Here is a 17376-nt window from a genome sequence, read left to right on the forward strand (position 1 = left end):
TACGTGTTGTTCGTTGTCAATTGGTTGCGATCGAGAGAGGAGATTAAGGCGTTAAGATATTGGAGGAGATATTGTAAGTAGAATGGGAAGTTTGTTTGGTGCAACTTGTTCGATCAGAATAGGTAGAAAGTAGAGTGGTGTTGAGGCAGTTATTCAACTCGTTATCCATTTGTCCGACATGGAAGGGAAGGGAAACCGGTCGATTTATTCCTGTATAATTGAATTTCCAATTATCCATTGCGTTAATTTTTATGCTTTTATATATATATATATTTAATCTAAGGATATTTTTAACGGGATAGGTTTTATCTTGTGTTCTTTTGAAAAAGAAAAATAAAAGTAAATCGAAACGAACTTAAGAATCCGCGAAGGATTGGAGCTTCCGTGGAATCGAAATAATAGAAATAGGAGAAGGAAAAAGGGGAGAAAAATATAAAATTCTATCGGGCATCCGGAACACGCGAAGAAGAAGAGGTCTGTCGGGTAAATTAGAATTCTCGGCAAGTGCAATTCGTCAAATCGCGGTGATAGAATAAATTGAAGGAGGGGGGGGAAGAAAAACGTTGCCGGCCGAGACGCGAAGATAATCCATAATTCTAACGTGTCTCAGGAAGTGAACAGCGAAAAGTCCATTCACCGCGAATAAATGAATTCCCGAGAACGAGAAGTGCACGGGGGAATAAGAACTCTTTTCAAGGTCTTTCAGATTATTCCACTTCGATTCGATTCGATCCCCTTCCACGATAACTAAATGAATACTTTAGAAAAAAAGAAGAAGAAGAAAAAGATTCGTCGATTTTTAAAAATTTAAAAAGAAAAAAATCAATTTCGAATCTCTTCCGTATCCAAGATTTCGATCATCCAACGTCAAAAGAAGAAATGCGAAAACATACGAATATAAATATTAAAAATTCGATCGTGATTCGATCGTATCGTGGAAATCCACGAACGAGAGAAAAACGCGTCCCATCGCGCGAGAGATCGATTCCGAGATCTGTTTTCATCCGACAACGGAATCGAAGAGGAGAGAGAGAGAGAGGAGTGCGCGTTGTTCGCGAGGGTGGCAGAAGAAGCGCGGGTCGAACGGTTCTCGGAAAGTATAGTCGATCCCTGTCCCTCGTCCACGCTTATCTGTCCCTCCTCCTTTATCTCGGACGACGTCTCATGCCGTGGCTCGCGGTGAGAAACGTTCTAGGCTCTTCGACGCGATATGCGGCATGCATATAAATTGATACCCATAACCATAACTTATTCGACATATGTACCCAACCCAGTACTGGGAACTCCGGGCGTCCGATAAAAACCGGCATAAATTAAAACGCGTTATTACGTTATACGACGCCCGGCGAGTCTTAATTGATTGCCATTGCTCGCGCTCCCTTCACCCCCTTTTGTCCAATCTCTTCTCGTCCGATCTCTCTCTCTCTCTCTCTCTCTCTCTCTCTCTCTCTCTCTCTCTCCAACGAGCACGTCAATTTCGTGCTTGTTTCGTGGCCGGTTACGATCGGTTCCGCTATATTTAAGTAAGTCGCTCACCGAGTAAGGGGAAAAAATCGATTCGAATGTAATTTGCTACCGTTGGGCATTTGTCGTACTCTCTCCGTCTCTGTGTAAGGGGGAGGAGGGAGCTCGGTTTCGGGACGAGAGAAGAGGAGGATCGTTGTTCTCGAGATTCTTTCACGATTCGTCGACGTTTGATTGATGCACGATAGGTCGGCTCTTTTCTTGCGATCGTCGTTTCGGAAGTCGTTCACGGGAGCGCGCTTCCTTTTCGTTGGAAACGAAAGTTGGAAAATATCGGATAAATATATCGTCGATTAACCATCTCGACGAGATTAATCTTTCATTTAAATTTTCGAGCACGTTCTTCCTCGAGTTCGGAATAAATCTGAAAATTTCCGCGGCCGATCGCAAAGTCATCGATATTTAGAGAAGGAAGGTTTTGTCGCTTTGACATTTTCGAAATTTCCAATCTCGAATGCTAATTCGGCGACCGAAACTATAGAAACGTTATCGGCTCGATCGATCTTTTACCCATTTTTCGTTGATCCGTTGAGGGGAACGATTTCGTTGGGGAAAAATGGGGAGGAGGAGATAAAAGTTACGATACGTGGGATATTAATTGGTGGCGTAATTAGTCCCGGTGATCTTTCCATTTGTCACAGAGGAGGAGGAGGGAGGGGGATTCGCGATTACTCCCCTAAAAAGTATGGGGCCCGATTTATGGGCCGGTTTCGGTCCCCCTTTCCCGAGAGGGATACGTGCATCTGGACGAATTTTGCGGGCGTGTGGTCACACGTACGTGTGGAGTCGCGGCGCGGCCCATATATTATACAAAGTTTCTCCCATCGGCCTCCCCCTCCGTCCCGGCGAATCGCGTGGATACCCGTACGGGGAAGACGAGTCAATATCTCTCCCCACGTGAAGCCGCGGGCAGGTAAAAATGTCTCAACTTGGGTGCCCTGCCTCGTCCTGGACGCTCCTTTTGCTCCCTTTCTTCCCAGGCCCTCTCCTTCTCTTCTCCCCTATCTATCTATCTTCCGCCGGAGGGCGGCTGCCTCCTTCCTTGCCGCTCGCCCCGAGGAGGAGAGCAGCCGCGGGGAGGGGAGGAGGAAACGAGAGGGGAACGTAGCGGAACGAGATGGATGGACCGTTCCTTGTTTCTGCGCGGTGTTTAAAAGTGGCGAATGCCGCGACCACTCTGCCCGTAGTTAGACTAATGATCAGGCCCGACGTGTGCGACGGCTGTCGAGTTTCGGTTTCCGCCGCTCTTCCGCTCTTTAACTCCTTTCACCACGGACAATTCTCCTCGCGAGGAGGATTTCATTCGGGTTACGACTTTCTTTTCAACTCTTCTTTCTATTCGTTCGTTCATTTGTTCGATCGATCGATGATTTCGAGAAATTTGATCGTTTCGAGATTGGAGACTCATTGGGAGACGAGAGATAATATTTGAAAGGAAAAAGTAAATTGGCCATCGAAACGATTCTTTCATTCGATCGCGATTAAAGATATACATTTCTAATCGTAGGTTTCACTTCGAAATAGATTAAAAAACCTTGGTAGTTTTGGTAAATCTCGGTAAACCAAGGACGCTCGATCGATCGATCGAGGGCGCAATTATGCAAAGTATATACGCATAAAAGCCTGTAAACGCGGCGGGGCGATCTTTTCAGGGAAAGAGGCGATATTCCCACGGTCGATGCCGCGTGCGCTCCAACGATCGTCCTTCCAACTCTAATAATCCAACCTAAAATCGAAAGTCGTCGAATGATGGTGGGACCGATTCATCATCGATCAACCCGCGAAACTAGCTGCATCTCCTAGAAACGGTTCACGGATATTTCCAGGAAAATATCGCAAGAACGAAGAACCGTGTGGAGCGTTCCTACGAAAAGAGAAGAGAAGAGAGAGAGAGAGAGGGCAGAGCTTACGGTCGGAGAGTTGGTTCGATCTCCTCCTCTCTATCCGCTCTTTCTCTTTCCGAGTTCTCGCGTGTGCATGTTACTACGCTGCGGGAGGAACGAGGAGGAACCGAGAGATTCGGGAGAAGATCAGGACCTCTGTTCTCTCTCTCTCTCTCCCTCCCTCCCTCCCTCTATCTCGGAGAGGATGATCGGAGAGTTAAAGAGAAGAGGAGGAGAGGGGCGAGAGAAAGAGTAGGATGTCGGTGGTGGGGTAAAAAACAAAAGTCCAGTCGGTCGTGGAGCGGTCCAGGATGGTCCCAAGCTATTCGGGACCACCCCGAGAGCCGAGGGGTCCAGCTCGGCTCGCGGCAATCAGGTGCCGTTGGAATGCGACCGTCCGGAGAGAAAAACAAAACAAATTTTTATGCCCTCGTCCTCCCATCTCCCTTCCTTTCGGCTTTCTCCTTCGCTTTTGCCCCTCTCTCTCTCTCTCTCTCTCTCCCCTCTTCTTCTCTAGCTCTTCCCCTCGTCGTGAGTCGGCCTCCTCGGGAGAAACATTAGGCATTACTTAAGGGGGTCCCACGGCTCCTCCTTATGCTATGCCCGGATACCACAACGTGGAGGAACAAGGGTACCTACTGCTCCCTCCCTTTCCTCCTCCCCCTCTAACGGAGAGAGAGAGAGAGAGGAGGGGGAGGGCAGAAGGCGCTCGCTTTGGCGGTAGAAAAAAGGACCATTTCACGCTGCGAATTGTCCACGGCTCGTTTCTCGACCCCTCTCATTTACGAGGGTAACGATTCCCTTATCGATCTCGTGCCGGAACGAGAGGATGGCCGGTTATCGGTGTCGGGTACAGGGTACACGACCATCCGTTTTTCGACCATCCCTTCCTCCGAATCTTCGTTCGATCGACGGGGGAGAGAAAGAGAGAGAGAAAGAGAGGGGGGATTTTTGCGCGAGGGGATTGAGACGCGAGCGAGGAGATCCAAGTCGTTTCGGGGAAAATTGATTTGAAGCCGTGAACGACCGTGGAATTACCGTCGATGGGGGAGGAGGAAAGGGGAGGAGGGAGAGAGAGAGAGAGAGAGAGGAAGGTGGAACACGGTCGTTGATCGATGTTTGTCGAAAGTCGGATCGCTACTTTGGAACGATACGTCTTTTTTTCCTTGGGCAGAGGAGGAGGTTGGTCCAGGGCCACCTCGTTGCGAACCACCTCGAGTCGGTGGTATATGCGCTTCTTCTCTTTTTCTCCTTCCTTCCGTTCCTTTTCTTGCCTCCTCGTCTCTTTTCTCTTCTCTTTCGTATTTCTCTTTCTCTCTCTCTCTCATTCTTCCCTTTCTTCTCGGCCGTGTAATTAATTAAGGGTTTCGTAATCTGATCGCAAGTAACACGTAACGCATTTGCGCGTGTTACGTTGTCCGAGTTAACGATCAAAAGTGGAAATTCTTTATCAAGATCATCCCATTCGATTACGTTTATCGAGGGATGATCAATTTTTGCAACGACAAAAATTTGATAACGCGCTTGTTCCGCTTGTCTGAATACAATTTAGAAAGAGTTGCGCGGTTCAGTCAGGAGTGGATGTTTTTTGGGATGGAATGGAAGGAATCCCGTGGCAATATCTGGACGACAATTAGGGACGACCCGGTTCAAAATTTATCGTAAGTGAACAGGTTTTGCTCGGTTCACCGAGAATTATCGAGATTTTCGACCTTTTTCCAAACTTCCATTTTTCTTCTCGTCAAAGAGAAGAAGGGGCAGGGGAAGAGAGATAACGTCTAAAGGCGATTTACAGGAGGACGAGGGAAAACGGGAGAGGAATAATTACTTTTAAACTGAGAGAAAAATAACGGAAAACGAAATCGAACGCCTACTTTTTCCGCCTTCGAGTGTAAAGGTTAACCAACGATCTACAATTCGTTATCGCGCTTCCCTTCTCTCGTCAACCTTTACTTGAACGTAATTGCATCGTTTCGTTTACTTTTCCTTTTACTCTCTCTCTCTCCCTTGCAATCCCATCACATATCGCGTTCTATCTACGAGATAAAAATCCATCCACGTTTGCAAGGAAGGAAGGAAGGAAGGAATTTGTCGGAAAGAATTCGATCCAGCCGAGCGATAAAGATTAGAAGAACGATTTGCCAAGTGGCATTCGACGATCCCCCACCCTCGGTTCGAAAACGATTCACGTTTTCGAAGGATCGTTGATCCCTGGTTGCTGGCCCGGTTAATGAGACGCTTTTTTCTCGATCCGCAGATCATCACGTTGCCGGAGTGAGGCACGAGCGCGGCAAAAGGCTCTGGTTTGACGTCTCCGAGGTGCCACCCGGGGAACACATAATCGGTGCAGAGCTCAGGCTCTATCGCAGCATGGACGTGAAGAATCGGAGGAATCGTGGATCGTACATGATCACGGCCTATCGGGTATTGAGAACCGAAGACGGGTGAGTCTTGCCTTGCATTTTTCATTCAAATTCGATATTTTACGATACAAAACTATATATATATATAAAGATGTATACAAGGAAGTATGGTTGAAAAATATGGCGAATCGCGTTTTCTCTTTCTTTCATTCTTCGTTTCCGTCGAGCAAGTTTGCAATGAAATTCCTCTCTTCCCTTAATGTAATTGTCGTGTCGGCAATTAGAAGGTTTCGGTTCCCGGAAAAGTGTATCCAGGTATCGGTCCTACCTGCACTCAACTCTGGTTGACTGGTGTTCCCAGACCGAGGAACGATAGTTTCGAGTTTGATCTTTGAACCGCTTAGCGAGGGAAGAGGGAAGGCCGGTGGTGGAAAAACGGTACTCCTTCGCTCTCTCTCTCTCTCTCTCCTCTTCTTTCTTCACGAGGTTGTCAGCAGGAGAGTGGCAGGGTGGGTGGCTGGCCGGCCGGCAGGCCGGCTAGCTATAGCCAGCCAGCCAGCCAGCCAGCCAGCTAGACCAATTTCGTGTTCGCCTTCGGCCAGAGTCCGTGGTTTTTGACATCGTCATCGTGCCTCTAATTAGGCCGTCCTTAAGTCGCCGAAAAAATCTCAGGTATTTGTTCTACCTGTGAGAGTTTCGAGGACCAGCCCACCCGAATCTCTCTCCTCCGATTCTTTATTCTTTCTCATTCATATCCAGGGCCGTCCACCGATGATTCCCCTTTCTAGAACTCTTTCCATCTATATTATTTCTCTCTCTCCCTTCCCTCTCTCGTTCTATCCAAATTGAACTATCGCCTTACGTGATACACATTTCAGGATTACTTTTCACGTATCGATCGTGTTTAAAAAAGAAAAGAAATGATTAGAATTCGAGAAAAAGCAGTAAGAAGCTCATTATCCCTCGCTTCGAAACGTGCACGCGTCCGTTTGGAAGAGGTGGAAGGCCGGCGTGGCGGATGGCGACAGCTAGTCTAGAGCCATCCCTGTGCCCGATACCTCCGTAGACTTTGGTACTGCGACCTGACCGATATACAGGCCCCCGACAGGAAACGCTATTCCGTAAATTGAGGTAAATTAGCCGTGGAGACGGGCTCCGAGCTCCGGAGAGTTAAGAGCTCCACGAGTTACTTGGCCGTGCCTACGCAGTTACACGCACGCACAGCCCTCTCTCCACCACCTCCTCCTCCTCCTCCATCATCTTCCTCCTCCTCCTCCTCCTTCTCCTCCTTCTCCTCCTCCTTCTACTTTTCTTCTTCTTCCGTCAAACTCGATGCGTGACGCATCCTCCTCCACCTCTTTATCCTCCTCCACCTTCTGGTCCAGCCGAGACAAGCTGGCGACTCTGGTTTCTTACGTGTGCGCGCCGGCCAGGTTTCCATAAGAGCTCCCTTCCCCCTCCCCTCGCCGCGGGGGTAGGGATACCACCACGCAACAGCGCGTCAGCTGTCTATGGAACCACGGATAAGAGGAATCCGACTCCGACGAAAGTCAGACAGCGACACTTGCCTCGTAACGAGGCTCAGGGTCTCTCGTGCTTTTAGACTCAATTAGGGATTCGTCAATTTTTCTCAACGGTTTCTTACGAGATTTCTTCTTCTTTCTTCGTTACGCTCGGTCGAAAATCGCCTCGGTTGGAAATCGTTCCCAAAATATCGTATTGGATTGGATGGAATATAATTTAATATTAATAAAATTTTGATTCCATCATTTGTATAAGAATTAATTTCTCGAAATCGATGTAGGATTATGGGAAGGAAGGAACGAGTTTGTTTGATGTTCTTTTTTTCACGTTTGTAATATCGATAATTAAAAATTTCGATTAATTTTTCAAAATTTTTACGAATTAGATTTGTTGTATATTTTATTTTATAAGATCGAATCAATGTACGTTTTTATTTCGAGTTAATAAATTCCTCTGAATGATGAAATTGGACAATTGACGCGTTCTCGTCGCTCGCCGATTGTTTTTTCCAATTCAACAATGCAACTCGCATTCAACAAATTGTTAAAGATTCAATTAGTTATTCGTCATAGATTAATGGTATTCAATTTGCCGCGGAAATAATGTCCCCTTCGATGTGTTACGATGTAACGGCTGCGCTTTGAAATTCAAATATATACGTAACACCAACAGGAAAGCTAAAAGTTGATTGATAACCGCGTGATTTCTTCATCATCGATTCTCTTGCGTTCTTCTCTCGGTGCACAGCTGCGCGATGCTAAAATCTATTCAATCCTTTGGAATTCAACGATTCATTCCTGGCCGAGCATGCAAAACAATCCAAGAAGAATTCGTTTCGTTTAAACAAACAAATTTTTCTCAACAATCTCGATAAATATACGTATGCACATACACATATACACGTATCACTTAAAATCATTCCTCGCAAAAATTTTAGCAACAACGAATATTACTCAATAAAGAAAGAAAGAAGAATTTAATTCGATAAATGACGATGTAAAAAAATTCTTAAAAAATATGGATCGTTGAAGAGAAAAAAAGAAAAAAAAGGAGGAGGAGATGAAAAATAATAGCGCGGATGTTTGTGTTGGAAGATAATGCGCACAATGCGACGGTGAAAAAAAAATTTATGCAGGAACGTTGTGGAGGATTCATCCGTATACATTTTTAGCGTTCCCAATTATTCAATTACGGGAACGATAATCAGTCCCGGGAAAAAGATAAATGCGTCGTTTAAGGAATGTGTTATAGTCCGCGGGGATCAGAGGTGAGACCCGTTCCCTCAATGAACAATGATTAGTGTGTTTCACTGAAATCTTATATATTGACACGAGGCACGCGCAATGGATGGATTTGCGCGAATCGTCGAGTCACGATCCGTGGAGGAATCCACACGGAGCGAGGAGGTCTTCTCCTCGTGTGGCGATCTCGGTTCACCGTCGATCGTTCCGTCCTCGTTACGTAAGGATTCGATTTCCTATTGATCGATTTTATCGATGAGTTGCGCGGCTCGAAACCGTGCAACCATTCCTATTAGAGAAACAATATACGCCTTTGACCGTCTAACGTCGTTTCCTGCTCTTTGCCAATTAACACTCTTCGTCCTTATCGTCGATTCCCAGATCCCGTACACTTGGCCGCAAAAGTAATCGAGCGCTCTTCTTCTTCTTCTTCTTCTTCTTCTGGATCTTTTCGTTTCTCGATCGGAAAAAAAGAAAAGATTTTTAAATAGAGAGGATAAATTGGTTTTACGAAGGGAAGGGGGACGCGTTGATTTAAATATTCGCGCTGTCTCTTCTTTTCGTATTCACGTTTCGTTATCGCGATCGTTTATTTGTTCGCGAGAATTCGGTAATTTTCGCGGACGGAGCGAGAAAGAAAAATATTTGAGGTTCGAAGAGGTGTTGAAAGGTAAAGAAGATGTTTGTTTTGATCAGCGAGATAATTCCCATGTGACGTGTGTTTTCTGCTCGCTGTCCACACATACTGCGTGTTAACGTAATGAGTGACGCGAGTTTTTCCTTGATATATGCAAGGAAAATTGCATAGATATTAGTGACACCGAGCATTTAGCCGCTAATGCGTTGCAATGCCTTATTGTTAGTCAGGAGGTAACATTAGAGCTGGAGGAATAGGATGTTTGACACATTGTTTTCAAAGCCTAATATACCTATTTTGCTTCGCTTATTTTCCAACCGTTCTCAATGAATTTATCTATTTTTCTTCTTTCTTTCTTTTTTTCCAACAAGGATTTCTGAAACTACTTTTCGATAATAACTAATTCTAACTAAGAAAAGAAATGTATAGATTTACACAGAGATTGAAATTTGTAACGATTTGTTGTAGAACAAGGGAGTTGCAATACGTGGACGCAGTGAACACGACGACGGGAAAGGAAGGGTGGTTGACTTTAAATATTAGCGAATCCCTCTCCCATTGGGTCAATAATCCCGATGGAAACAAGGGATTATATCTGTCGGTACATCCCGCGGATCGTTCTGGTGAGTAAAAAAAAAGAAAAAGTCTACCATTTTCCGTTTATTTTCATATTCTCCCGTTTTCACGATCTTTTTTTTTCTTCCTCTCTCTCTCTCTAAAATTAAAGCGAAGAAACGTATATATATTCGATACAACGTGGAGGGCTAATTTTAAAATGTCTGTGATTTATCTTTCGATAAGCCTGTGAAACGTCGAGGAGGAACAGTACATCCTGTGCACTTGCCAACTTCAATGCGATTAACACGATACACGTTTCCGTTTATATTTCACCAGAGATTTAAAAATTTCAAAGTTTGCCATAATAACTTTTCTCAATAACTTTTCCTCCGCCAACCTTGAAAAGTTTCAAACCAAGCCACCGAAGAATCAACCAACGTTTTATTCCACAAATTCCACTTTATCTCTCAATGGATTCGTGTAAGTGGAATTTTATTCGCCAAACTTTGACAAGTTTACGCAAAAACTTTAATTATACGAATTTTCAATCGTATAAGAAAACGATCGAATTCTATTAACTTTAAAAATTATTAAATTTAAATTTCATTTTCGCTTCGAAGAATCGTTTTACTCCACAAACTCTCAGTTCATTTCTCCATGAATAAATGGAATTCTATTCGCTAATTTTGAAAAATTCCAAATCTCTCCATACTTCGAACACTCGATGAATACTCATTTCAAAAACTATTCTCTATTTCTCATATAATTCGTATAAGTGAAATTTCACCGAAATGTCGAAACAAAAAAAAAAGAAAATAAAGATACTTTCGAAAATCGGAAAGATAGATCGAAAAGTACGTTCACGGATCATTTTACACGAGAAAGAGAGAGAGAGAGAGAGAGACTGCGTTCGAACAACACACAAGAGGCGGCGCACGCTTCGTATCGTGGCAATAGATCGTGGCTAATAAACTTACTTCGGGGTCACAAGTTCGACGCGGTGAATTCCGATCGTTTCTTGTACACCTGGCACCTGGAGAAGGATGTGTACGGGATATATGCTTTCTCGAGCGTACACCTGTTCCACGCTCTCACTCACCCGACGCTGAAAAGCGTTCCTCGCTCTCGTGGTACACCTCGTGTCTCGCCCCCTATGTAACACCGATCCGCTAGCGATGGCTTCGTACCAGGCCTGCCTTTCCGCTCCATTTCTCTTCCTGCGATCACGCACGCGTCCAATCCGTTTCAACCGCCATCCTTTTCCATCCTCCCTTCCCATCCTATCGTCCAACCGATTTTGCCAACGTTTGACGTTTCTATCGATTTTTAATTCTAATCCTCGACTCTTTCATTCCGCGAAATGCGACGAAACTTTGAAAACTTTCGAAGGAAAAGAATCATAAATGTCGAAGATTGTTCGACCAGGTTTCTTTTTTTCTCTCTCTCGAAATAGAGAAACGTAGATTTTTGGATAGCAATGGAAAAAGAAGAGTCGTAGGCGTTGAGACGTTGCTCGGTGTTTTCGTGCGTCACTCGAGGTCCTTCCTACTCGAGGCAACCACCACGAATACATCATCGAGAGACGAGAGAGGCCAAGCCGTGGCGTCGTCTTGTCTTCCTATACTGGCGAGATGCGCGTGCGTGGGATATTCAGCCCGAGGAACGGACGAAGCGGGACGGCGGGACCACCGTTCGAGGAACGAGGAACGAGAGAGAGAGAGAGAGAGGGGCATGAACGGGAGAGTGGAAGACCCAGATGGTGAGATAAGGACGCCCCTGAATCCAATTCTGCCACCGAATCTCAGATGAGAATCGTCGCGAGCCGTACGAGGCAAGATTACCTCGATTCGATCGTTCGGATAAGGTACACCTGTTGCCCGGTTGAACCGATCGGCTTTAGATCATTGATGATTTTCCTTCCCTTCCACCGACCTTCCTCTTCTTCCTCTTCCTCCTCCTCCTCCTCCTCTTCTTCTTCTTCTTCTTCTTCTTCTTCTTCTCCGCTCGCTCTGTGGGAATGTGGTAGCCTTGCCCGATTAAATCTCATCTCGGGATAACGCACGAAAAACAACCCGGCCACGAACGTCTCGGGCTAATATTCTCGGTGAACACGTGTTTTCTCTCGGTGTGTATCCGACCGGGAGAAAAAGTGGCAAGATCCATCGATGATCTTTATATCGGGCTTCGACTCTTAAGGAGTTGTTGCCGCGCGAGATGAACAGGTTTTTCGAGAGCCGTTTCGTACCTTCTTTAAAAATCGTTCTTTAATCGCTCTTTAACGATCCCTCCCCTCCCCCCCTTGCCCGGGGGGGAAATCGCCAACGAATTTTCTCTCCAACTATTAAACGTAATTCGCGCGCAACAATCGTTCGTCATCATCGTCCAATTTCTCATCGAGATTTCTCGATCAGGTCGAAATCACGATTCTCGCTTTATCCTACGAGTACTACGCGATCCATTTTGCTCCTACACCGTACACACACACACGTACGTAACGAATGGATCGAAAACCGATCGCGTTCGATATTCTGAAGAATGAGAAACGATCGAGATAGGGCGGCTCGCATTAACGAGCCAGCAAATTGGATCACGATCGTTGAATAATTGGATGATAGTAGAATGCTCTGCGTCACGTCCCACCTAATTTCCTCGCACAAGTCGCCATCGAATTATTGAATTATCCTTTTTTTTCCACGCGCACGAATTGGAACGATATTTCGAGCAATCAGGAAATCCGATCTGGGCTTCGTCGAAACGCCTGTTCGACTTTTATCGATCAACGTCCCTTATCTCTTTACAGGATTGGAAAGAAGAAAAGGGAGGAAATTAAATTTTCTCCCTTATCGAAAACAAGCGACGACTTGCCTCTTCCTGAAATTCCAACCATCTTCCAACCTCCTTCTAAATACCATCGAATTATTTAATTTCCCATGGTTAAACTAGTTTGACATACCGGCAGAACTAGTATCTTCTTCCTCTCGACTCGATCCTTAATGCCGAGATATTACGCATACAAAAAAGGTACAAGCGAGTCCAACTTGACGCCTAAATCTACTTCGCGTATTGTACGATGTTGAAAAGAGCAAACACGAGCGTTAAATACTTCACATCTGAACATCTTTTCTCGAGCACTATTTAAAAACCGCAATTCATCCCGTCCCCGTGATTCCAAGATCGTTCTCTTCCCTACGAAGGGAAGCTCGAACGAAAGAGAGAAAGAGAGAAAAAAGGAAAAGAGAGAAGAAGGAAGAGAGAATAAAAGTCAAACGAAGGCAGCAACTACTAACGAGCCAACCAGAACGAACCAAGTCCAAACCCAGTCGTTTCGTTCCATGTCTCAGTTCGATATCTGCCCGATCGAATTTAAAAAATTGTTCCAAATTTTTATTTTTATCTGCCAAAAAACAAAAGAAAAAAAAAAGAATCGCACAGCAATCGACTCTAAACAACAACGTCGACTCGCTCGGCTCGATTACGCACGAAAACAAACTCCAAGTCGAGTTACCTATATACGGATATCGAAGCGACTCGACTCGATCGAACGAGGACTGAGAAACGAGCGTTTGATGGATACCTGGCGTTGTTCGGCGAGGCACGGCGCGTGTCTAGCTTGTAATCCTTGTATCCTCGCCGCGGTACACGCTGCTCACGGTAACACCTGAGAAGCGTGGCATTATAACGACATCGTGGATACGAAACGAGGCATTGGGACCGCGTACGCGTACATACATACGTACGCGGCGTGAAACGCCCCGGTGTGAGTGCGTACGGTTTGTTGTTTGCCGCGCCTAGATCATTTTGTTGCTCGCCTCTCTCACCCCCTCCCCGGTTTCTCTCGCTCCCCGCATCGATCCTCCCCTCTCGCACCTGTATGTTTTCTCTCTTTCTCGCTTCTCTCCACTTCTCCGCTCCTCTCGTTCGCGAGCACAACCGGTTTACCTTTGATCATTCAATATAAAACACAAGATCGGAGGCGCGTTCACGCGCACACAGGTGAAGCGCACGTGTGTATATATGTGTGTATATATTCCTCTCGATAATTCTCTCTCTCTCTCTCTACTCGCTTCGTCGTCTTCTCTTCTCTCCTCCTTGCTTTACCGCCGATCCCTCCCCGTCTTTTCGCCCATTCTATCCCTCTCGCGCGACACTCGCCCATCTCCTCCGCCCCTGCAATCCTCTTCTTCCCTTTCGCGCCTCCTCCTCTGCTTCTCCCCTCGCGCCGCGTCCTTGTTCCGCTCGCTCGAGCGGTCTCCTCCTCGGTTTGTTTGCACTCGGTTCGCTCGCGGATGCGCGCGCGGAGAATCCTCGGCGTCCGCCCCCTGCCGGAGGAAGTTTCCTCCTCGGTTGCAGAAAACCAGATGCTTTCGAAAGTACAGGCCGCGGCTATCTCTCTGTGCAGCCTCTGCAAAGACCGGCTACACACCTCCGCGTGATACGCCCACGCGCGCGCTCGTCTAACTGCGTGCTCGTTGCTCTCTCGCGAGCGAGACTTGCGACACCTCGCTATCACCGCCAACGGGTACGAGCCTTTGTCGCGGATGCCTTCGCGGATTTCCTCCCCTCCATCCATCCTTCCCACCGTTTTTCTCTGTCTCGATACGTCGCATCGAGGGGGAAGATCTCTTCTTCCCTTCGTCTCTTCTATCTTCGATCGTTATCGATCTCGTGGCCAGAAAACTACTCCTTTGCTACCATTAGCGTCCTCCTAATAGCGGCTCCAATCAGCATCGCAATAAGCGAAAGACACGGTATTAAATACGCGACGATCGTCGAACGCGAATTTCTCTAAAAGTCGTGCTGTCGGCCACCGTGCCCGCCCTCCCCCCTCAATATCTAAATTGTCCAATAAACTCGTGGACACTTCTCTCGAACGGCGCATAAAATCTGCTCTCTCGGTGCAGGAGGGAGGGGAGGGTAAAAGATAACCGGAAGAAGAGAGAAACCGAGCCATGGTATTCTTGAATCTTCGCCAACCGCAGGCCTCGACTTATCCATTCCCAGACAAATACTACCGGATCCCTCCGTCCATTTATTTACCTACGAGCACCTGTTTTCAAACACACGTGCCAACCATTCGATGAAACGAAACCAAATATTATCGTCGTCGTCGTCGTTGTTGTTGTTATTATTATTATTACGATTGTTATCAAGATTATTTAAAGAATCTTTCGAATTCAATTCAAACGTGGATTGGATCCATTATTTCGTTCGATCGAATATTTATGCGACGAATTTTATCGAAGAAAAAAAAAGAATAACCGAAGTAAACGACGTATGTAAACGAATGCACTGGCTTCCGTTTACCGTGTCAATAATACACGTTTTCAGAGCACGTGAATCGTCCTCGAAAAGTATTAATAATTCTTTTTTTTCAAAATGAGTCGCGAGATTGTTACCGGTTCCTACGCGTCCTTGACTTTTCGAAGTATTGCGAAAGCGTGGCCGGCTCATCTAGGACCCTTTCGTAGGAAATCGTTTTATCCTTGAACCTCCACCACGGGACACGCCAACGAATTATTACCCTTTTATTACTCTCGCCTAACATATATATATATATACATGTGAATATATATATACTTGCACACGTACAAAAAGGATCCAGGATAGAAGGATAACTAGATCGAAAGGAAAGAAGCGCGGGATGGAAAACGCATCTTTGGAATTCGAGCTGACGTTAAATTTTCGTAGTTTCTTCTTATTAACTCTGTTCCGACAAATTGTCACGATTTTTATACACTTTGGAAAGATAGTTTCCAAGTAACTCGCGTGGACTCGAGTAAAAATCGAGATTGTTTCCAATAAGAAAAAATTGTTCCAAGAAGCAAGAGAAATTTTTGCGACGCGGATAATGCGCGCTTTCAATCGCGCGAATCGCACGAATCGAAATTCGGTTCTGGGAAATCGGCGTATCGCGTTTTTTTTTTCCTCACTTATCCAGATCGCGCAACAATAAATAAACGCGAAATCTCGCTAACGATGTTCGCACCTCCGCGAAACGTTGGATGGATCTTATTTATATCTTTGTTCTCGGACAATCGATCGGGGATCGATGGTTTATTTACCGAACGAGCGAGGTGTTATTCTCGCGAGATTCCTTCGCGTATAATAAGATACGCGCGATTTTGATACGCGCTTTTCTTGGCAACGCGGAATATTTCTTTCCCGCGCGCGTGTCCGTGACATTATGATAAGCAGATGGAAACCATTTCTTGGAATTGTTTTTATCTTTGCTCGCGCGATTACGGCAGATTAAATTTTGACAAATTTTTTCACGAACAAATATAACGACTTTTTAACACGCTCTTCGATCGTCCCCCTCTCTCTCTCTCTCTCGAAAAAATTTCAGAGAAATTTCACGAAAATTGATCGAAATGTATCGATATTTTCGAAACTTTCGTCGGAAGGAAAAGGGAAAGGGGGGGAATAATTGGATCGAATCGGCCACGTGCACGGTGTCCGCATCGGTCGGTCGGCGGACAAACTGGTCGATTCTGTAACGGCGCGCAAAGTGCAGCGGCAGCAGGTGTCCGCTGCAATCACGGCAAATGCGCATTCCTGCGAGCCAATTTACTAGCTTTCTCGAACTCGCCACTCGGTCGTGCTCGTAACAGGGATCATTTGCATACTGCGGCAATGCTGCCCCGCGGAGACGAGCCGGCGGCGGCGGCGGCGGCGGCCACAATGAGACCGTTTGGATCGCTCTCACGTACCACCGCTGTCCTTTCCTTCGAATTTCGATATCGCGCGAAAAACGCGCGACCAGCATGCGAATCGAATCGGCGAGAATCCACCGCCGCGCGAAAAATCCACGCCTCGACCTCTCCTTTCTTCTTTCCTCTTCTCCCTGCCCTCCTCCTCCTCTTCTTCCTCCACGCGCCTCATTGTTTCCAACCGAGTCGAGAATGCGTTTCCCGCTTTATCGCGCACCACCTGTGCAAGCGCGATATGCTCGGCCATTTCTGTGGCACGCGCGCGGATTGCGGATGAGACGATCGAGAATCATTGCCTCCGACTTCCAATTTCTTAACTCTCGAGATCAAAGTCGGAGAGTTGAGGTTATTTCGTAAGGAAAGTTGATTGAAAGTCGATGCTTTGAATTGAACTTACCTTTTATCCGATAATCGAATGATCGAAATTACATTTACGTTACGATAGAAAATGGATGTGAAGCGTGGAGTTTTCTTTTTCTCCTTTTTTCTCGAATCTATCTTAAACTCGGAGATCGGAATTGACGATCTTTTTGGTAGAATCGTTACACGTTCGTTTCTTTTTTCGCTTTATAATCGATACGACACTCGTGCGGTAACTTTTAATCGAGTGCAGCACCGACGCTTTTTGCTATTCAGCTATTTCTATTTAAATGAAGGTCAAACAGGTAATTTGTACAAGGCGTGTGAACTATGATAATGCGATAGCCTACTCAACCGAGCCAATAATGCGATACGGAAAAGCAAGTAACGCGAAGAGTTCGCATTGAATGCAAATTGTCGTGAATTATGACACGCGTTCGTGGAAATCTCTTTTCGAACAAGTTGTAACAAAATTGTATTATATAGTCTACACTCGTGTTCCTTGATTGCCGATTATTTACATTAACGCGAATTATTCTCTCGATTCGTTCTGTTCGCAAATTAATGACGCTAACG

At 45.8% G+C, this 17376-nt stretch overlaps 1 protein-coding gene across 1 annotated transcript in view; it reads left to right on the forward strand.

Annotated features, from left to right (window-relative positions):
• LOC410776 (protein 60A) overlaps positions 1-17376 on the forward strand; it is a 33479-nt gene that overhangs the window by 7949 nt on the left and 8154 nt on the right. Inside the window, exons 2-3 of the mRNA XM_394252.5 lie at positions 5665-5851; positions 9641-9795. Of these exons, the coding sequence (XP_394252.2) occupies positions 5665-5851; positions 9641-9795 (342 nt within the window). The remainder of the gene's footprint in view (positions 1-5664; positions 5852-9640; positions 9796-17376) is intronic.

This window comes from Apis mellifera, linkage group LG1 (genome assembly GCF_003254395.2).
Source record: "Apis mellifera strain DH4 linkage group LG1, Amel_HAv3.1, whole genome shotgun sequence".
NCBI lineage: Eukaryota > Metazoa > Arthropoda > Insecta > Hymenoptera > Apidae > Apis > Apis mellifera.